This window comes from Zootermopsis nevadensis, unplaced genomic scaffold, assembly GCF_977971745.1.
Source record: "Zootermopsis nevadensis isolate Lab colony 2312 unplaced genomic scaffold, Znev_1.0 Znev_ptg000030l, whole genome shotgun sequence".
NCBI classification, from domain to species: domain Eukaryota; kingdom Metazoa; phylum Arthropoda; class Insecta; order Blattodea; family Termopsidae; genus Zootermopsis; species Zootermopsis nevadensis.
Window position 1 is genome coordinate 22,566,606 of NW_028259162.1, and position 23,149 is coordinate 22,589,754.

General features: G+C 38.6%; 1 protein-coding gene across 3 annotated transcripts; it reads right to left on the minus strand.

Moving 5' to 3' along the window:
• Positions 1 to 785: 785 nt before the first annotated feature.
• On the minus strand, positions 786 to 22,527 carry AGO3 (Argonaute 3). 3 transcript variants are annotated; one of them, XM_022077763.2, is made up of 19 exons: positions 22,386 to 22,527; positions 20,272 to 20,381; positions 18,594 to 18,805; positions 17,524 to 17,646; positions 17,170 to 17,295; positions 16,499 to 16,697; positions 15,462 to 15,661; positions 14,474 to 14,587; positions 14,163 to 14,328; positions 12,924 to 13,031; positions 12,004 to 12,169; positions 10,487 to 10,668; positions 9,421 to 9,705; positions 8,886 to 9,002; positions 8,305 to 8,499; positions 7,056 to 7,247; positions 5,035 to 5,151; positions 3,419 to 3,559; positions 786 to 2,187 (listed from the first exon to the last, which is right to left on the minus strand). In XM_022077763.2, the coding sequence occupies exons 2-19, from the start codon at positions 20,353 to 20,355 to the stop codon at positions 2,101 to 2,103; spliced, it is 2,814 nt and encodes a 937-aa protein (XP_021933455.2). In that variant the 5' UTR covers positions 20,356 to 20,381; positions 22,386 to 22,527; the 3' UTR covers positions 786 to 2,100. The 3 variants fall into 3 exon arrangements, with proteins under 3 accessions (XP_021933455.2, XP_021933458.2, XP_021933457.2); XM_022077766.2 differs by having other exon boundaries at positions 20,272 to 20,357; positions 22,386 to 22,483; XM_022077765.2 differs by lacking the exon at positions 22,386 to 22,527 and adding an exon at positions 21,874 to 22,199.
• Positions 22,528 to 23,149: the final 622 nt, after the last annotated feature.

Here is a 23,149-nt window from a genome sequence, read left to right on the forward strand (position 1 = left end):
TCCCAAATATTTGAACTTTGTAACCCTTTCAAAGGATTTATTAGCTACCCTAAGATAATTTTGCCCGCCTGTCTTCTGATGACGAGATACTAACATGTACTTAGTTTTTTCTGAATTTACTTCCAGCCCCACTTGTCTACCAGCCTCTAGTAAAATTTATATGACACAGTTTCATTAATTGTATTCATCAGCTATTAAAAAAAGTAAGTTGTTTGTGATCCTTATTAAGCACCATGCCATGTTGATATATGAGATAGCAGAGGTACAGCTCCACTGTTTCTTGACCTCAGCAATGGGTGGAATCAAGTGCTCAGCTTCATGCTCCAGCTACTTTATCCCTCAGGAAAGAGGCACCCACCACCCACTGGAAAGGAGGCTGGGTGGGCACCAAGAGAAAAACCCTTTGCCCCGGCTGGGAATCAAATCCTGGCCATCCAACTCTTCGTCAATCATTATACTGAGCCCTTATTATGCGTATTAAATTAAGGATGAGGTGAACAGGACAATAGGAGACAAGAAACTGGAAGACATGTGAATAATAAACTCATGAGTGAGGAGAATGAAGACAGAGACATCACAGAAATAGGTTGTGAATATGTCAGATGCACAGAATTTGTTCAGGAAAGTGCACAGTGCTTACACTGAACTGTTGTACTCCATAAAACCTGAAAATGTAATGACCAGCCAACCACTGAAGGAAGTCATTCTGACACTAGAAATGCCGAGAGAAATCACAGTTCACACAGGTACCAGGAAAGGAATTGGACCATTACAAAACACATTAATAACTCTAATAAAAAAATATATTATATAACATAATTACATACGTTATATAATGAAGACATCATACATCTTAAAACATGGAAAAGTTGTATAAAGATATGAACATAAAATGGTAACAAAAGTGAAAAAGTTCTTCCATGTGAACAAAATTGTTTTGTACTTTATTATTTCAAAATTTCTTTTATTCTAGAGCTCACAATGTCCAGTCAGCATTTAAGCATCAACCTGTCGCAAGCAGGGAGGCTACATTTTTTCTCTGCTGTTTGAACAAGAATGGTCGGAGTGCTATATAGCCACTCCTCGCTCACACTTACATAATATTGCTCTTTTAAAAACCTTTGTTTCTATGTAAATATGTCTGTAATCCCCAAGTTTGGGATGAGATTCAAATTGGGAAAATATCAGAGTCCACTGTGACACCAACCTGTGTGGAATGGCAACTGCTCTCCCGTCCAAGCAGCACAGACAAAACCAAGAAGCTGACGACGTCAGAATTAAACAGTAAGGCATAAGAAATACTACTGAGTCACATTACAGATAAAATATATGTTTGTGCTTGTGTCAGTTCTAGCAACTGTACATAATATCCAAGAACTTCACAGAATCATCAAACCACATTGAGCACTTAAAATACTTCAATTCTAAAGGGTTTTGACGACGGTAGTTTACACTTAAAATTATTCATTGTCAGGATTTTTTCCATCTTTGTTCTTTAAAACCATGACGTTTCGGAGGCTGGTTCCGTCTCCGTCTTCAGGTGAGAGGTACCTACTCTGTTGGGTCCCTTAGATAGAACTAGTCTCTGTCACTGGACCAGAGACTAGCTCTATCTAAGGGACGCAACAGAGTAGGTACCTCTCACCTGAAGACGGAGACAGAACCAACCTCCGAAACACCGTGGTTTTAAAGAACAGACAATGGAAAAGTCCTGACAATGAATAATTTTAAGTGTAAAATACTTCAACTAGACAACCAGAATGCACTGACAAGCAACATGTAATTTTCATACCAATAATAAATTTTTAAGACCACGACTGATCTCAAAAGTAATACGAAATCCAGCAGGAATGATGTAATAAATGCCACATTCTTAATTCATTAACAAAACAAAACAAAACATCTGTGAAATGGGCAACACTTACCAATCAATTATAAACTTCAATATCCTTTAATTTAAAAGGAACTTAAAAATGGATAGGTCGGTTGACCACGACACATAATTAGTCTGCTTGTGGGAGAGACCACACATGACCTGGCTCACCAAACTCTGACAAGGCAACGTCATGTCACTGGTCTGGATACCGACATTACGACTTCTTACAAGAAATACAACCGGTCCGACAGCCGCTCATCTGGTGCTCTGTGTATATTCTGCCCCACCAACTGTGCCAACTTGTGTGCATACTGAAACAATATTAAAGTGTCAGTGGACCTGAATATCAAAGTCCAAAATTTGGTTTTAGCTACATTAAAAGAAATAAGTGTTACCTACCTATAAATGTTCCTGTCACAGTTAAAGTCAAAATATACATTTCCATGACCTCACAATATAATTGGTAAAACACAAGCCATTTTGGTGCGTCGTATTTTGGTTGAAATATGGAAACATGTGAATGGACACAGAAATGCTGTGGCATTTGCCATGTAAGATGGCTGATATAAAAAGTTCTCAGTAATAACCCTAGATAGCAAAATATTCTGCACAAGTCCCCAAAAAGTAATTTTCAGTGAGGCGTAATCTTCCTAAGTTCGTCTGGCCAAGGGGAAGGTGCCTTTTGTATTTACAACTTTTCCTGAGCAGCCATTTTGAGAAACCGGGTAGGATGTCTGAACAGATCTCAGCTTATGCTTGAAGTGAAGCTTTAGCAGTGACTGAAGTTGATGAAAGATCTTGGCTTCCTTTATATACGCTCAGGTAACTGGATTTTAGCCATTTACTTTTAAAATAAATAGCTTTTCAATAATAAAATATGTTCATGGATCTGGAATAGGTCGCAGCTGTGAAAGATCCCGTATTTATGAATGTAATAATTCAAAAAGGCAACAAGATGTGAAAACTAAGAGGGATACAGTAACAAGGTTCAATGATAATGATCAAGGATCCTGAGATGAGATGTGGTGGGATCCAGAAAGGAATATGGGAGAAAGGTAGGGAGGAGATAAAGATATTAAAGGAAAAAAGAAAAATCATGAGGTACTGAGATATAAAAGAACTCACTGCCCACTGCATTTCAATGGACTACAAAGTAAACTTAACAAGCACATTTGGCAGAAAGAATTATAAATGACAAATTAACATCCACGATCTTCAAATTACAACCGAATCAGATATATTAAAAACACATATCATGTCAGTGTCAAGATATGACCATAAATTAAAGGGTACCTATCCCCCATTTACAAATGCAAAGCTTAAAAAATAAAAAAAAATTGGCCAGCTGAGTGATCATTAAATTCTCAGGAAGGATTCCATCCATGGAATTAGTTATGCACTAAAAATAAATAAATTTTAAGTTAATTATTTCATAAATTATAATGCTCCAACATGTGGTCTCCCCTTTTGATTGCCCTGTACCAGTCTGTCACGTGCAGTAACCGGCATGCGCACGATACCTGAAAAAGAATGAGTGCTCACCTGGCATGGGGCAGGAACTCTGATGGTACCTGGCCAGTTATAGTACAGATGGCACAGCTTGTATGTCAGCCTCTGCATGTGGTCTGTCTTCATATTGGCGCTGTCATATATGACCACATAGTGAGTTGGGGTAACGGTGCCCTGGAACAAAACCACATCTATGACATGAGGAAATCTGTTTCATTGTCCTTTTGTTCCACCATTCAGTACACAAACACTAATACATATTAATGCAAGAGAAGTCTTTCCCTGAGCCAGCTTAATCCTGTCAATTTCATACTATACCACAACCTATTTCATTCTGTAGTAGTAACAAGTCTGATTTGTGAGCACAGTAAATGTCATCAAGAATCAGACTCAGCGACCTATTCCAGGCAGTACAGCGCAATTTCACAAAAAAAGTGTAAACTGACAATTTTTTTTCATAAAAATGAAATTTCATTAAAACAAATGCAAAACGTACAAATTAATAATGATAATATCTATGTTTCTACAAAGGTCAATGTATTTTTGTCAAACACATGGCACATCATGAGTTCGTAACTCTATTTGCAAGCATAACAACAATTATTCATTCCACATTTATAATTTAAGCTACAATGATCAATATAATATTTACATGATTATGAAAATTATCGTTTATCAGTCACGTGTCAAGGCCCATGCAAAGTTCATCTATGATACATCGCATTAGCAAACTGGTAAACCATTTTACACCAAAGTTACAATCTGGCTGCAACCCCTATTCTGACACAAAAAAAAGTTCATTATGTGTTCTTCACACACGTGTATATACACAAAGCATTTAAATTACATCATGAAACTGGAGCCAGATTTTCATTTGCCATTTCATATCACATCATCCACCGACAACTTCAGCCACTTGCTTGTAACTTTGCTTGCTGTATGACGTACTATTTTGTGAGTTAAAGTTTGTCCCGCTACGTGCCATACAGGCGCTTGGGGTGAGTGGAGGTATAGCTCCTCTCTTCCTTGACCTCGGCACTAGATGGGGGTGTGTGGGCAGCATCACGCCCCGGCCGGCTTTACCCCCGGGAAAGGACCCCGGTACCCATTGTAGAGGAGACTGGGTGGGCCCCAGAGCCGGTCTGGACGCAGAGGCTAGAGGAAAAATCCTCTGCTCCCGTCGAGGATCGAACCCCGGTCGTCCAGCCCGTAGACTATTTTGTGATCAGATTCTTTATTATTACTGTCACCAGATACTACTTCTGAAATATTTTCATCCACACAATCCAAAACTGACATAACATCGTTATTGTCAGTTGTTAAACTATATTTAAATCCCAACTGTTGTATGTAATTATAAATAATGTTTATTAGAAGACATTTTTCTGTCCACACAAGAACTATTTGGCTACATGTTCCAATTTAATGATATCACCGTCCAGTTGCTGTTCATATGCTATCCATTACATGTGATTACCAAATTTGATATTTCCTCAGTTAAGCATCCGTTAACTGTTATGCATATCTGAAATTATAAACTGTTATGATTATTATAAAAATATAGCCAATAAGAATAATATAATTACTTTCACATAAAACACTCAGAAGTTTAATAGTTCAGTTTTACGCACATCTGCGAAGCCCCATACCTGTCGGACATGCTGGCTCACCAGAAAGAAGTCATACCAGTTCCTTCTGGTGATTGTATGGTCTACAATGGTGCCAGGGGGTGGGTTCTCCAGGCCTCTGTCACCTCTTCCTGCATTCTGTAGCATGACATGAAATGTAATTCTGAATGAGGTTGCACAATATGATTCACAAACGCAATTCTGTTACTTGCATTTCGTTACCAAGTCCCATCATTGTAATATTATCAAGATTGTACATACAGCGGGTACTAAGATAAAGAAAATGTTTGGGTAGTTTTCATGTGTATGGATGTAGAACTACAGCAATAAAACAATCAACTGATTCAACCTCAAAACAGTTTCAACAAAATGGGTCCTCACATAAACTGATCCAGAATAATTGCTCTACTCTTACAGATGGCGTGCAAACAAACCATTTCAGTGTCATATTGTCATTAAAATGTACTGCAGCATGAATTACACATTTATCCAACATCTTACTAATTATGAAAGTCAAAAATCTGCTGTACAAGTACGAGCCACAGACAATTCCCACAGCCATCACGCAACAGGTGACGACCACTAAAACAAAATAGCGACAGAGAGTGAAAGAAAGAGACAGCATAAATAAATGTTCACTCATCTGTTATGCCAAGGGTAATGTTTTTGGAATGTTGACCGTCAGTGTAAGGTTTGAGGTTCTCACAGCGGTGAGTATGAAGATTTCTGTCTTCTGGGTTGTTGTGCCATTGGTCGACGTTTACCATCAGTATTACAAAATAATAATTTTGCCAGTTGCTTATAAAAGATGAGAATTGTGGATGAAAGAACACAAATTATAAATTGCTGAAAAAATGTGGACCTGAACAAGTCAGCAAGAAATTTAAAAATGTTGTTACTTTAACAGATCACTGAGTATCGTTAGAGAAAGTGAAATCCGGGAGGATGCGATGGACTTGGCGTGTGGATGGGAAGTAAAAAGACATGCATACAGAATTTTGGTGGGTACTCTTCTGGTGAAATGTCTACCATGAAGACAGCACAAGTTGGGAGATGCATGAACCTTGCTCAGTAACATGTCAAAATATGTAGATATGTCTGTACCTCACTACGTAACTACATTATAGTAGCAGAATCCAAATTAAAATATATAATATAATTCAGGTCTATACACAAACTTTATTTACAGATGTTAAAATTTAAAATTTGCGCTATTCATCGTTACTACGATGTTACAATACTGCGCCTTCATTTACTACATGTTTCGATGCGTAGCATCATCTTCAGGTTTTTCCTTTAAAACTACTTTATATTACAATGCAAGTTTTTCAATTTATTCATCTGTTTTGTAAATTATTATAGTATGTGTTCTGTTGATCTTCTTATTTTATGTATCTTATGTTTGTTTTCCATTATTCTGTGAATAAATTAATTAACATATGAGTTATTTATTTATATGTAAATAAGTTTGGAATATTGTTGTATATTTGTAAAACATATAAATAAATAACTCATATGTTAATTAATTTATTCACAGAATAATGGAAAACAAACATAAGATACATAAAAAAAGAAGATCAACAGAACACATACTACAATAATTTACAAAACAGATGAATAAATTGAAAAACTTGCATTGTAATATAAAGTAGTTTTAAAGGAAAAACCTGAAGATGATGCTACGCATCGAAACATGTAGTAAATGAAGGCACAGTATTGTAACATCGTAGTAACGATGAATAGCGCAATTTTTAAATTTTAACATCTGTAAATAAAGTTTGTGTATAGACCTGAATTATATTATATATTTTAATTATAAAACACAAACATGACGCATTTAAACTTTAAACAGAATCCAAATGTTCATCACTGCAAATACTAAAACCTGTCACTGGATATAAGAACTTGGAAGACGTCTCACTCCGAAGGCACGCGGCGCCAGAAGACAGAATGTGAGACCTCCACAGACCACAAGCTTTTTCTTTCATTCTGGTGCTAATCAGTAACTAGCCAAGCCTGACACATTGCGGTCTGCAACTCACTAGGGCTGAGAAGATGCGAGTGTTGATTCGTTTCTGACATATCACGACCGACAGTTTTGGGTGATAATCGGGACTGATGTGCTGAAAGCAGCTTTCAAACTGTGGCACCTCATAGTCTGCAGATATTCTCAGCTGACCATCGCCCACTCCATCCCGGTAAACCACGATTCGGTCGGGAAACCTATGGTTCACCTGCAACAGATTTCTCATTGTATTTGCGCGTCAGTTCATTGCAAAATGCTCAACACGGTTCAAATATTTTAGAAATAATTTCATACAAACAATGATATGTTTACTGTAAACAATATACAAAATGATAATTTTGGCACAGCATACTTAAGAACGTTCAATATAATGAATCAAAAATATTATGACAAGTTTGACATGGAAATGTAAATGTTGGCAATGGGGGGAGTGTGATAGAGGAAGAATGGGTGGCAGGTTTGTAGTATGTAAGAAGGGACAAAATGCATGCATACTAGTATACAAATTTCTTGTTGAGATCAATAATTTTTGAGAAAATTAATCAAGTTTGATTCAAGCTTCAAGTAAAGCAGTACAAACGATAATTACAAATTATTTTCATACAATTAGTAACAATTTCACTGAAATTCATTATGTTTAGAGATCATTCATCTTATTAGCATTTACTATTTAAGCATCATGAAGACTCAGCTGCAGCATTAAACCAGAATTAATAATAATATACAAACTGAACGAGTGGCTATTCTGTGGGGTCGAGTTATACTTCAAAAAGCATAACTGTTTAAAAATTATAAAGAGAGGAAGGCGGGAAAAGTGATATTTGAACAAGGAAACACATTTATTTTCTAAAAATTTCCTCCCTGGCCGTACGTAAAGTGTATACTTGTTTGGTTTAAGGTTCTTCGGCCAAAATGAAGGAAAGGAAGCGCATTCTGAAAAACCCACAATGAAAGTGGATGGTTTTGAACCACAGAATTTACAGACTGACGTATTGCTTCAGGCCACCAAATTTCCAAGGAACTGAATTATAATGCCAGAATAGCACGTAAGAGTGGAACGCACTACAGCATGACATGAATTTATCTGTATAGCTTTTACCGCACAAACAGTACGTACGTAAGGAGGTAACAGACTTTAATTAAAAAAATGGGACTTGCAAGCCAAGGAACAATGCATTAAAGCACCACTAAAACAGAAAAAGAAGGTAGAACACCAAAATGGAGCAAACCAATTTGTTAACATTTTGGATAGGCAGGAGACATACATCATAGTAATACTTGAGTGCAGAGATGAGGCAAGTTTTTAACCCATCAACCAGCTCCTGGCCAGGGCCTTGGAAACAGACTTTGCTGTACCACCGCGTCAAAGTCTGGTTGAGCGAGGATACAAAGGCAGCAACACTGGCTCCTCTCTTGGTGGCATCATGATATGAGTCAATTCCACACACCATGCAATTTTCCTGCAAAGCGACATCAAAACAACAGGAATGTAACCATTCTCACTGACACAGTTCTGTGATTTTAAGAACTAAATCAAACACAATATAGCCATAATAAAGTCTTCTTTGGTATCTGTCATGTGAGTATGGGGTGAATTTCCATAATGGCATAGCTGACTGTATTCATTCACCATAAAAGCTTCAAATATTACACAACATAGTTCTACTGACTGGTCAAATCAGGAACACTGGCTGATATGAATGAAGCAGCAGCAAAACAGTGGACAGAACGTGCCCAGCCGACTCGTGTCCGCCACTGCCCCAGGACTGAACCTGAGAAGCCATAAGCCTCAGCTACGGCAAGTACATATCGAGTATTTATCAAATGATTGCGTACAATTCCTTACCAGAGGAATCTTGACTGCCCACAGGGTCCCACCAAGCTTACAGTTGATCTGCAGAGCAATCTTCTGAACGACTGACCGCAGTCTGTCAGGTTTGGACAGTGTCCGAGAGTTGATCACCTGTGGACATAGTCCGTTTATTGTGAACCTGAAGCATAGCGAATCTTGACTTTCCTTAAAAATTTCTGCTGCCATGGATGTACAATTGTTTGTTGTGAGATGCCTATCACATTCTCATACGCAAAACAGAAGTAACATCATATTCTTAATGTTTACTTGAACTTGTTGTAAGGTGTGGGTTTCAGAGTGTAGGAGAATGTTGCATTTTGCCATATTTCTGGTAGTGAAGTCAGACGCTTTACTAAGAACTTCAGCGATTGAGCAAAGGAGACATAAGTAAATACAGCAATGCAGATTCAATAAAAGCTTAAAAAATTTAAATCTGTGACAAAAATGACACGCCTTTCCTTTACAACAAACAACTATGAAAAAACTTCTCTGTGTTGTGGGATACAACTGGACCAAGTGAAGAACTTACCTGTGAAGCAATTGGCATCTCAGAGCAGCAGAGCTTCTTCACAGCTGAATATCTGTCATCTCTTGCAGATGGGAAGATAATCACCACCAGCTGGAGGGATTGGTTTATGTTTTCCCGCAACATGCGCAGATATGAGTCAGTGCGGTCATCTCGCAAACTTACGATGCGGGCCTTAGAAACCTGGATTCCCATCTGCGGTCCAATTTTCCACATCATTCCGGCAAATTCATTAGCACATCGTGTGTCACGAGGACAATGGACAATCATCCAACCCATCAGGTCCACCTATGACAACCCAATCTCATCTTCAGTCACAAAAACTAGGAGATCGTCTAATTTACATACCAATTATAGGAAACTAAGAAGTACAATTGCAGGGCAGCCCTAATGGCATAACTTTCACACAAAGTTTCATCCAAATCTGCCCGGTGGTTCATGAGTTAAATCGTGAAGGCAGAGAGGTAGGCATACAGGCAAGAAGACATTCATGTGTTACTTTCATGCACAAAGTGCAAAGAACACATAACAAGCAATGTATTTACTTTTACAAGAAAATAATCTAATAGGCCATTTTCATTATTAAGGGTTGTTCTTACACCTTTTCTCTTATTCAACAAAGAAGAAAGTATTTTAAAATTTTCATGTCCCACACAGAAAAGCCTAATATGTGGGAACCTCTTGCTCAAAAATATGTATTATACACATTATTGCCAACATGATGGGAAAACTTCTTACACAGAATGAATTTTATAATCTTTCAAGCTGTATGTTAACTTTCTTGTTGTCAGAACATTCCATACACACGGGCGAACTGTTCTGTCCTCAAAAGCACAAGAGTTAAATCTGACACTTCTAACTTTCAGGATGTCTTAAGTACAGAATCTATCAAAATATAAAACACAAAATTCTAATGCCAGGCTTCCACATGAATAGCATTCAACCTTCACGTCTACTAGTGGAAACAGCGCGGTGTCTGAAAGCTGACAGGAACTACTTGCAAAAGAACATACACCAAAGTACAAACGGAAGTCTAATATTTGTGGGCAGGCAGAATTGCACAACTCACCGCAGAAAGTACGTTGTTCCGAGTGGCAGCCGCTCCCCAGTCTGCCTGCTGTGTTCCCCTGTGGGACACATTATCACCAAAAATGATTTCCTCGGGATCAAGCACTCGAGCCATGAGATCCACCGTGCCTGAATCCACTTTGAGACCCCAGCCAGTCAACAACGTCTGAGCACGTTCATTTTCTGGAAATTGTGTGTGAATCACATCATGATGCTGAAGGGAAGACACGTGATGTAAGAATTCACGGCAAAACAAGCTTATTTCAAGATCTTCATTGCAGACTTACGAACCAGACAGTGGATAAACTACACAGAATGTCCCATAAAATGTTTACCCAGACTTCAGGTGGTCATTCACTGGCTTATTTTCAGTGAAAATGTACGACGATGCATTAAACGGGAGAAAACTCAAAGAAATGTGCAGATTAAACGAAGAAATGAATCAGCTGTAATTTTAAAATATTCATGAACTTTAGACAAATGTTTAGCATGCTACTAAATACTTTAAAATTATTTTATTCGTGAATCATGTTATAGCTGGCCAGAGAGTGCTGTTAAGAGGCACAGCCATAAAGATGTGACCAATCTGCTTGTTGCATTTAGATGTTATATATCATACAGACACTGCAAACCAAAACACACGTCTATCCTAAATGAACAAAGAACGGAAATGTAATTTGTTATATTAAAAATTAAATCCGTGGCGTAAGAGCCCTCTGAGATCCAAAGCCGACTAGCTCGACTGCTGGCCTCACATTCACATGCCTAAGCAGAGGTGAACAGTCATCCAACCGGATATAGGGTGACGTGTGGTCAGCACGACGAACCCCCAGCCATTGCTAGTTTTCCTGACCGGATTACGCTACCCATTGTAGCTCCCCAATTTCCTCACGATGCTGGGTTGGCACCGGTCCCATACACTGGTCGAAAGCTCGTGAGAAAATTTCTTCTCCCCCCAGACTCGAACCAGCGCGAATTCCATATCGCCGGTCCGAAGCATGATGCCTCAGACTGCGCGGGACATAATTTGTTATATACTACAGTATTTATGGTTGTCATCATTTGTTTACCCCTTACCACCCACAGAAACTATTCAGGTACAGTCAGAGCAATATGTTGAACAAACAAACGTTATTTAAAACCAAGGATATGAAAAGTTGTGTGAAGAGAATTTTAGTGAAATGGGAATAAACTAATGGAATATAAAGCTCTGGTCAACCTAATGGTAGACCCAACTGATAATTCAATTAGGTGGTTGCAACAGTTATTTCAGTGACGCATCTAATGAAGCAGAACAAGATGCTGGTGATGAATTTTCAGGCATTGAAGATTCATACTTATGAAATTTTAATGAGATATTGCAGCAAAAATTGTAAGACTATGGAACACAGACAAATGTTTTTTAACATTACACACAGCATGAAAATAAACTACTAGCATCTTCCACTTTCATTCCACTTCCCCCCCTTATGTATTCTGTCAACCAGCTCAAGCGAGTATTATCTGTATTTCTCATACCTTGAATATTTTTCATAAACTTCTTAAGAGCGACCTGCCGCTGGTTTGGTGTGATTCTAGTGTACATGGCAATTTCCTTCATGACATGAAAATCGTTCTTCATATCGTCTGTCAACCCCGTGAGGAAGCAGAGTTCTGGAACTAGACACACCAGCTGTTCCAATTCCTGCAACCAAAGCAACATTTCAGTAATCATATAAAGACTCAATATTACCCGTACAGATTGCATCAAGACCTGCCTTTTGTCTTACGTAAAACAAGAAAACCTACAGAAACAATTCTGATACATCCAGATGCTATATTGTAGCAAAACCGTTCATGGTCTCCCACGCCTTTTGTGTGAGCTACATTAGCAGTTTGGACAGGCCTGACAAAAATTCCACCTTGTGTTGGCCACCAAAAATCAGTAATGCAGATTAAATTATTTCTGAAATATTTTAAGACGCAATGCATGTAAATACGTTACACGATAGAGGTACAAATGTTAATTTGCCTCCAACGGAGAAAAGATTTCCGATTACAGGAGGCATATACAGTGCAAATAAAATCTCAATACTGTTCATATGATCAAACACGACAAAGTCAGATAAAGGCACAGAGTGAAGACGAACACATTGCCTTTACCAACAGTCGTAAAAAATAAAACTCCAATCTATTAAGTATAATACATGCACACGTACTTCCACTTTCCGCAATGTTTGCCAAGCTCCAAATTTCTCCAGTACCAATGCTTTTGCTTTTTAACAATCCAGCCATATAGTAAATATGGCAAAAATTCTTCATTTTTTTAATTTTCTGGATTACCATTGTTTTGCTCGTAAAACCTTGGATCAACAATTTCTAAGACATATGAGGTTCGGCTCTTATATTCCGGTGAAGCCCACATCCAAACAAAACCAAATATAACAATTCATACGTACGTTCTGGTGCCCACGAATCCTGACCTTCATTCGATTCAGGAGAAGAGGCTGCTCCAAATCTTGGATGTCGATATCATAGTGCTTCTTGTAGTAATCCTTGAACGATATCTGAAACATGGAAACCATGACCACGTGAGTGGCAAATTTCATTTCACCTCATTAATTTTCATTCTTTCACTCGTATGCCGCATAAGTCTGGAAGGAAAAAACACGGGTGATATACAAACGAACACCCCTCCCAGCCAGAACCAAATTAAACAGTTTCTGTCCACAGAGTGCCATATTTATTTGAATTAGAAGTGAATTCTCTCAAAATATAACCACAAGTCATAAACAAAAATATGGAAAATAATGGTATGATAAGCTGGTATCATTAATTTTCATCTACACATGTTACAGTCATTGCCATTCCTAAGCAACACATTGTGAACATATGGTACAGGCATCCTTAACTTCACAGCACATGTACTCCCAATCAGTCAATAAGTACGGAAATGTTCCAAGAAGTCAGTGAAACCTTGATGCATCGTCTTTTGACCGGGGGGGAGAGAAACAAAAACGATGAACACAGAAGAAAAACATTGTGGGAAAACATTAAAAATGAGAAAAAATTAAAATAGTGCATTTTCTCTTTTGCATACACAAAACAATACACATAAAACCTGTTTAAAAGTTACTTTTTTTGCCAAAAAAGTCTCTAATGGTTAACTTTACATTTTAGGCGAAACAGAGCCCTTTCCATGTTTTCCTCATCACGTTCACAAATATTGTGCACACAAAAAAATGAATTCACTTTAACATCAATGCGGCATGTGCTTCGTCAAAACTCAGAACAGCTTCAGGCTCGCATTCGTCGTCTTCCCCTTCCTCATCGTTACCGCCCCTTTCGCGATCGTCACATGACTCATCGATGGTGTCGGCCGCGCATGTGACAAGCTCGCTGTGCGTCTTTCGATATTAATCTGTCTCTAATGAGATCAATTTAAATTCTAAAAACACTGCGTAAATTCCGTTATAATTTCTCAGAAACGATCAGTGCGGGAAAATTGTTTGCCAGGACTAATATTTTTGAACAATTGATGCGATAAAACGACACTTTGAGGAACGATAGAAGTGAGAAAATGTAACTTTATTTCATATTGGACTTATCAGGAACTGAACAAAACGGACGACGCATCCGGAAAAACGGCAGTTTGGGTAACGATGGATAGAAGTTTCACTGTACATCACAGTGCTTACAGTTTCTCCTATGTGGGTGGAGAATGTGGAACTGGGTGACTGGTTCCAATCAATATCATCAATTCGATACACCCTGTTGTTGTATCGTGTCAGGACTGTAACTCCAATAATGGTCTTCTGCACCAAATCTCGGTAGTTGCTTGGTTTCCGGTACACTATCTCCTCCCTGCACACAGAAAAGTCTTTCTGTAACAACATGGCCGCATGTAGCAATGGGATGCCGCACTCTACATTATAATACCAAACATAAGGCCGAGTGGTTAACATCCCGCTTCATATTCGGGAGGTCCAGGGTTCAAATCTGGACTCACATGAGCTCATGAACAGTTTGGGTCCGCAAAACACGGTGAGAAGCGTCACAGCACAGTTGCACTCCGCCCTCATACTCATCCACTGCAGTCACATAGCCAGGCCACACTTCCAACCTGAAAAGTAGAAGTCGCTTTCGTTACTGTTCATAAGAAGGTGTTGACGTAATGCAAAATGTTCTCAAAAAATGGCTCATAAGAACTGTGCATAATATGCCAAGTGCTCCTGTCATCATAAAACAATTCTTTTAACTAAATTTTGTCACACGTGTCCTAGATACGTACAGGATGGAGAGGGTAGTACAGTGTGGCCCTGCATTCCACAAAAGAAAGCATCAGAATATTAATATGCAGTGACAATGGAGATCAAATGACTGCATGGCTGCTGTCAAATGCGGAGAAAACAATTTCATTACTGTATCATGCTGGGCCAAACTACAATTCGTGTGAGATAAATTGTCCCTACAACGAAGCTCAAACTATACTAGTCTACACGGACTAATGGAAACCATGAAAGCCTCGGCCAACGGGCATTAGACGCTATTGTATCTGCGCAACAGTCCATCATAATGATACTGCTGTAAAAACTGACAGCTGCATCTCATCTTTAATGGGAGAGGCTTTTAGAAGAGCGTGTTCAACAGCTCGTTGTCCAACACTTCAACGAAAAATGTACCATTTCTCAAAGATTTTATTAACGTCAGCCACCACGAAAGCTTCACATTAAACATTTCTGAGGTATTCTAAACTTCCCCAATTATTGAATCCAGATTCTTCTGTATGTAGAATAGATTCAATTAGTTATGGAATGTCTTAAGCAGCCATTTTTTCTGCTTCAGGGGTAACCAATAAACAAAATTTTATAAATCCTTCATAAAATGTGAAGCCATTTTTGTTTCCTGCTCTGCTACAAATCTTATTTGGAATCTGCATCACCTTCTAAAGTTTAAGACGTTAGTAAATTCACAGGATGCAGTAAACTGTCACTCACTTGTACTGGGGGATAGGAAAAGCGTTAATAGGACTGAAGTGCTGTCTGCCGATCCGAGCCAGATCCAGCGCAAACATTATTCTCCTGAACAACACATTGTACAGGTGAATGCATTCTCCCAGTCGCTTTTTCCGTTTAAAAGTTATGTTGATGGAGACGGGCGTCCTGTCCACTGGATGGAGTGACGTATATCGTGTGACCTGCAACACGCGGCAATAACATGGCTACTGGGAAGAAGGGACGCACATCAGTCAAAATTCCAACTGTTGTAATATTTTGTACAAATAACAATAAAACAAAAATTTCCCTTTGTTCTGTTTTGTAGGCATACGTCAGAATAACTTTTTCAGAATTTTTAAAAATTCTGAGATTGAGCTGAGAACACAAATTTTCCCAACTAGATCAATTATTTCACTGTAATCACACAGCTGATTCCATAGACAAATACATTTTCAATTACTAGCAGAATGCCAAATTGTTTGTCAATCACAATACCCATTCATACGATAATTTTTAATATCAATTTCACGATAGAATCTAAAAAAATTTATAAAGTCAGTTAATAACACACAATATTTTCATTGCAAGGTGAATAATTTGTACTGATGTCGAAACAGATGACCGTACTCCCTAGTTTTTGACAATTTTACTCAAAGCTGATTCTGACATTCCAAGTTGTTTCAACCAAGAAAGCGCAGTCCCCACATGAAATGTAAAACTTTTCTTGTTAGAAAATTGGTTTTCCTTGTAGGATACGAGGTTTTCACGGTGGTGAGTCTGAAGATGGCTGCCTTCTGGGTTGTTGCGCTGTGTAGTCTGGTAGTTTACTGACGTTTCAGAGGTCCTCGCTGCCTCCATAATCAGGGCGATTATGACCGCCCTGATGACGGAGGCAGCAAGGACCTCTGAAACATTAGTAAACTTTCACCAGACTACATGGCACTACAACCTTCAAACTGATTCTTCTTTATCCACTTTCGTACCTGAAAAAAATATGATTCTTGCGATGGGGAACTATCACACCAGCCGTCTCTTACCTCCTCCCGCAGTTTGATTGGTAAATACAAAGTCACTCCATCAAACGTCTTTGCCTCCCCAAGTTCCAAAATATGCTCATTGAGGAGTTTGTTCTGCATCCCCCTAGAAACCACTTCTGGCTCAAAACGAACTTCATACTCATATACGCCTTTCCCTGGCTCCACGTGAAGTCTTATATAATTGGCAGTAGCTGGGATCCTGCAAACCACGCACAAAAAACTGTCAAACGGAAAGCAAGCGATGGAAACAGAGTAGTCATAACTGCAAATTAAAGCATTAATTTCAACTTTTTTTAACGAAATACGGAGAGAAACATTTTTAACATCCTTTCCTTGGTTGAGGCAGTTTAGTTGTCTTACAGTGCTGTAGAATTCAGACTCGTAGATCATCGGCGGTTTTAGGAAGTAAACGGCAATATAAGTCTACGTGCAGTTAGGGACCCATCCCACTAATCCAGGTATGAAGCGTATATTTTATGCATTGAATAATATACACTGAATTATAAAAAAATGTATACTCATAGCTAAATTTTATGTCAAATCTGTTTGCTTGCACTTGTTCTAGAAGCTGGGCGTGACATTTATGAAATGTTTTAAGGGGGCGCAAGGTATAAAATTTTGGGAACCTCTGATATATAATAAAAATTGAGCAAGGCAAATAGTCTACTCACTGCTTCCCACTGCTTCCTGACTTCTGAACAGGGGGCCTTTCCTGAAAACTCATCTGTGCATTTTGTGATTCTGCTGCTCGTGGTGGGACGCCTGGAGGTCCAGCAGACGGACAACTTGTAGCAGGCCTGTTGGAGAGAAATGAGGCACAAAAACATGTTTCCAAACAAACCAGGGATCAACGCCACCTTATATTCAGCCGGAAGTAGAGGATTATTCTGTTTTCCTAAAATGTTATTGGAAAAATCACCCGGTCAAACAGATTTCAGTGCCTAGCATACCAATTGAGATTCACAATATCAAATTCTTCATATACATAGAGCAAAAGTAAAAACCAGGCCAACTGTTCTACTCACTGCTTCCAACTGGTTCCTGAGCTTTCCTGAAAGCTCATCTGAGCCATCTTTGCAGTCGGTGGTCCGACGACTCCTGGTGGAGCTACACATGAAGATTCAGCGGCGGGAGATTTTGTAGTGGGCCTGTTGAGAAATAAGGTGCAAGAAACATGTTTCCAAATGTGCTAGCGACTAATATCACTTTGTATTCAGGCCATTTCCTGTCAAATCAACACAGCAGTTGGCATGGCCACCTTGAATTGCAATTTTAATTTCATGTTTTGGATCCTGTTGTGTGATGAACACAGTTGTAAATAATACACCCATCTCTACAACCTTTCATTTTATTATATTGCACTACAGATTTTGGCCTTCTTCGGTTATCTATTGGTGGATATCTTAGATATCAAATGGTAACAATATTTATTAAATATGATAAGTTTTTCCCTCCTCTACCAACAAATTTCAGATTTTGTAAGTTTGAAATTTAAGCTTTCCTTAAATTTTCCCATATTCTAATTCACTAAAATAATTACACCAACGGTCCTAATTAAGAATCTCTATGGCTTAAGGAAGCCATAGAGATCCGGCTGCATCCCGACAACTGTAATAGGAACGGAGGTTTCACCTTGAGCTGAGCATGGTATCTGGTGACGAACATGCTCAGGAATTTTGGGGAAACACCAGAGCCAGACAAACTGAGCGCTTGACTCCGCCCCCTAGCTCCTTGGGCCTGGGTCCGGACATGTGCACTGGTCCCGAGCAGGCAGTTACACAGGCGACTTCCGAGGATCCAGTCACATCAGAACCCTGATGATGAGGACAGAGTTGGTTCCCGAAACTTCGGTTTACCACGGTAACCAAGTGACGCGACTGATTGCCCGAGAAGATTTTACTGATTGTACTCGCCGCGAAAGTCTCAAATCCTATATCAGCATCATATGTTTGTTTGTAGTTAGCTAGCAGTGGCAGCCCACAACAATATTAGAAATTTTGAAACTGACTTACATCACGTATTCATAGGTCGCTTTACCCAGTGTTTGAAGTTTGCTGGTCAAAGGACAAAAGAGACACATTACAACACAACTTACGATGATGTATTCCTCTTCAAATTCAGCAGTGCGGCACCCCGACTAAAATTTCTGAGAGGCGGCTCCTCCTCCACATCCTGCAGAGGAGGAACTGATCCAGGTACCCTGCTTTGGTTGCGAAGAATTGTCAATAAAGACGCTCTGCCAGAGCCATGACTCATGGTTACTGCAGGTGGGGGACCTGCAACTACAGCTGCAGCTCCAGCTTCCGACTGTTACAAAGAGAATCAAGCTCATAAAATGATAAATTACAGACTCTTCAGTCCTGACATCTACAAATTCATAAAAGGGCACAGATGGAAGCCCACATTTACAACACACAACTAGAGATACCCAAAGCTAAATACTGTACAACCAAAAACATTCACAATGTAAAAAATAAAAAAATTTTACCAGCCACACATAATAATTATACAGGGCAATTACACGAGACACGGACATAATAGGGCCAAAAAGTTAACATAGTTATCACTTAAAATTCTATAACAACCCCACCAACCAAGAACAACAATTCACCGTACAGTCACAAATTAATGAGTACATTTACAGCACACCAGCCAACAATAACTGACCACAGTCACTTCTATTTCCAAGTGAGCACAGCGCATGAAGCCAACAGGCAATCAGCTAGTCAATAAATTCCCTGGCCTTTATGAAAACCCAAAAGTTCATTACCATACACACAACAGCCTGCCACTGATACCTAGCTCAAACAAGATTGATACAGTTCACACTCTTACATCCTACTTCTTTATGACTGATTTTAACATTATTCTCCCAGCTATGCTCAAGTCTTCCTGATGGATCTCTCCTTCAGGTTTTCCAACTAGAATTGTGAATTCATTTATCATCTGTCTCCGATGTGCGCTAAATACCTTGTCCAATTCATCCTCCTTAACTTTATCATCCTAAAATATGTGGTGAAGTGTACTAACTACGCTCTTACTACGCATATAAAATAAGCAAACAAACAAACTATTAACACTACGCGGTATGAAAAGTTTTAATCTTATTATGCAGTTTTCTGAAGCCTCCCACTACTCTAAAACATTTTCCTCTGCACAAGGCTGTCAAACACCAACACTCTGTGTTCTTCTAGTAATATGGCGAGTGATAAACTTTTCTTTACACTATGAAATGGCCTAAAAATTTAGAAGCCAGGCACTTTTTTGCCCTACAGGTTTCATACTTTAATAACTTACAAAAAGTTTTCAATACGCTACTCATGAATGGAATAAACTTCCTTTACAGAGGCACAAAGAGCACCTCAAAGTCAGTCCGACTACTCATAGCTACGCATGAGAAACTCAAACATAAATAAACTGATTTTGATTAAATCTGATACTGAGAAAGGACACTGATATCCATTGGATAGGAGGCTGGGTCGGCCCCCCCAAAACCAGTCTGAACACAGAGGCTAGAGGAAAAATCCTCTGCCCCCGTCAGGGATCAAACCCCGGTCGTCACTATACTGACTGAGCTACGCCGGCTCATGCTGTGAAAACTTAAGGACAAGAAATTTAAATAGTATCTCAAAGTGATGCTTTGAGCTACTGGCTGCAGCTTAAGGCAATAGCTAGAATACTTAATCCCAGAATACTGTAACAATAAGCACAAAATATTTCTCAAGCAACAAAATCTACTGAACTGGACCTCAGAGATTAAACACATTGCTCACCTGACTCTTATTGCCTTCAATCCCAGGTCGCTGCTGAGCAAAGAAGGCCTCTAACATTGCTCCGCGACCCCCACGTCCTGCCATAACTGTGAGTGGAGAAAGATTTGATTCTGAAACAATACCAAAGCTACAGAAATGTAGAAGTGTAAAAAGCAGATGGGAACTCCCACTTTAACATCAGTCTCACTTTCATGTGTTATACCCAGTTGTCATATACAAGGCTCTGCCAAGCTACTCAAGGCAGGAAAGCCTCTTCAACCAGTATGGGGAAATGCTATTATTAAGAACTAGGTTAAGTTTAGTTTCTTGAAGTTTTGGTTAACTGTTTTGTGTGCTGGCAGTCTTAAATAACCACTGCAATTGTGTAGACTTCAAACTTTCAGTCACAGAACCAATATAAACAGTCATGGGACATTTGTTAGTACATTTAACAAAGCTGGAAAAGGTTACATAGCCTAAAATAAGAAACTGCTGGAAAATATTGACAAGTTAGAAAGACATGAAAGAAAGAGATCGGAACTAGCAAACATTCAACACAAGCAGGCACAGCAAAGCCAAATGCACGACACAGATAAATCCAAGCATGTTTTCTGCTTAATGTATTAAAATGCAAAGCATCAACTAGTAATGGATGAAGCAGACTGCATTCATCAGACATAAGCTATTGGGGGAAGTTGGAGTTGGACTCTTTTCCCAGTATGTACTTTGTTGTCACTTCTGAGTTCAGCCGCACTCCTAAGAATAAGATTTAAATACTGTGTTGTCAGAAAAGAGTAATGGTTTCCACCTCCCATGACATGACAGCTTTGTAATCTGGAATTAAGCCCTGACACAGTTCAACGTTGTCAGTTTACCATATGGTAAGCCGACAACACTGAACAGTAAAAGCAGTAGAAATATTGCTCCTGTTACAGTGTTTGAAGTTATCACTATCACAGCAAAGAACAGTATGACCAATTGGTAATATATAAACCATCTGAGAAAAACAGTGTTGGTGGGTGCAAGGAGAATAGAATATATTTTGTTCACAATTCACAGATCCTTCTGAACATAGGACAAGGACACGGAACATGTCATAAACATCAATAGTTAGCATAAATGCAATGTCAATATAAATACATAGATGTTACAGCTATTTACGCAAACACTTAATATATTTAAACATTTGATGCTAGACGGAAGAATACTGAATAATTTGATCTCTGCACAGTAAGCACCTTTCCGTTACCCAAGGATCGTACATCAGTCAGTCAGATACGTGACTTGTCACAAACCTAAATCACACGTTCAAGCTTCACATACACACTCCTCACCCACCTGTTCATACGATGCCTGTCATGTTATCACAGAAGCCAACAAATACATCAGTGTGACTGATATTTCTGGCAATGATAGGTCCACAAACTATAACTGTAAAACCTTAATCAGCAAAATCTTCATTTAATGCTCTAATATTCCCTATAACCAAGTGTAGCATTGTATTTGAATTCAATAGTAACAGCACATTTATCCCCAAAAAACTTCTTACATTTCTTATTACACAGTCCACATTTTGGACTCCTAAACTTACTCTAATACTGGAAATGGAAATTACCTACTTACAGAAAAAGAACTCTAACACCTCCAAAACAATGACTCATCCAATTAAACACTGCTGTTAAGGATTATCCCGTAATTAATACAGGCATTGAAGTTCATAACAGTCGCTACAAATGAGCTGCTAAGACGTTAGAAAAAACCAGGAAAGTATGTAACCTCTCTGGCTGTATTCTAGAACCGTTACATTGTTGCTATACATTTTTGCTACAAAGGAAATACATCACACAACTCTGCCACTACGAAAACGGGTTTGAAACACGATTCTTCCACCACAAAACACGTTTTGTACTACGTCACTAAGTTTCCACGTTATGTATTCAGCCTACTTGTTAATTTTAGAACTTATGTGATATAGTGAGACCCTTATATTACACACCCAACGATGAAGTACATAGCCATGACTAAATATTCCTCCTGTAGAAATTATTCGATATAAAACATGTAAGTCCAAAACGAATGTATTATAACAAAAACCCTAGCGTTTACTAAAATATGGGTACAAAATGAACACAAACCAGCTTATATGTTAAAACACGCAGTTTGCTTTGAGTTTAGCCACATGAAAGCAACTTTCACATTTGACCACAAACGATGCCACAAAGATAATGCCACAGGCAACCTGTAAAATGAAATGTCGCCTCATCAATAGAAAATACCTCATTTAAGGACTGGAGGGAAATACAAGTTTAACTGGAGACTGTACCGGCACTTTTCAGATGTTGGTTAAATGCTGGTCTCGTAGTCTGCAACGTCATGTTAGCTGACATATTAATGCTATTGATGATCTGTTTCGTTTATAGGATGTTTTTAATTACTTTTGACAGCGGGTTCTGTTTAACCAGCTTCTGTACTCATAGTATCTTATGAAGTTGGTCACACTATGTAATCATCGTAGTTTCCCTTCTGATATCTGCAGAGCACCTTTTGTGATTTAGTAGATTTTAGGTTTTTAACGGTTGGTCTCCCTTTCGTAAGTCCAAATCTGATGGTGATAATCATAAATATTAAAAAAAATTCTTCAAATGCTATTCCCCAAGTGCCATATCTTTACTAAGCTGAATCATTCATGAAAATATGTTATCATACCAGTGCCAGTGAATGGATAGTTCAGAACTATACTCGATAACTATACTTACCTTCATTGGATGAAAACATCAGTTATACATGCAAATAGGAAGTGTTCTGTTACTACTTTTTCTGCTCCAAGGCTGACCTCTAACCATTCAGAGAAATTAAAGCAAGAAAAGTTTAATTCTAAGAACTTAATAGACTAACTATG

Coding starts and splice junctions, on each gene's coding strand:
- AGO3 (XM_022077763.2), bottom strand. CDS start 20,355: ATGGCAGGACGTGGGGGTCGCGGAGCAATGTTAGAGGCCTTCTTTGCT. Junction 18,806..20,271: donor TTGAAGGCAATAAGAGTCAG/GTGAGCAATGTG, acceptor TCTTTGTAACAG/TCGGAAGCTGGAGCTGCAGC. Junction 9,003..9,420: donor AGATGCCAATTGCTTCACAG/GTAAGTTCTTCA, acceptor CTATGTCCACAG/GTGATCAACTCTCGGACACT.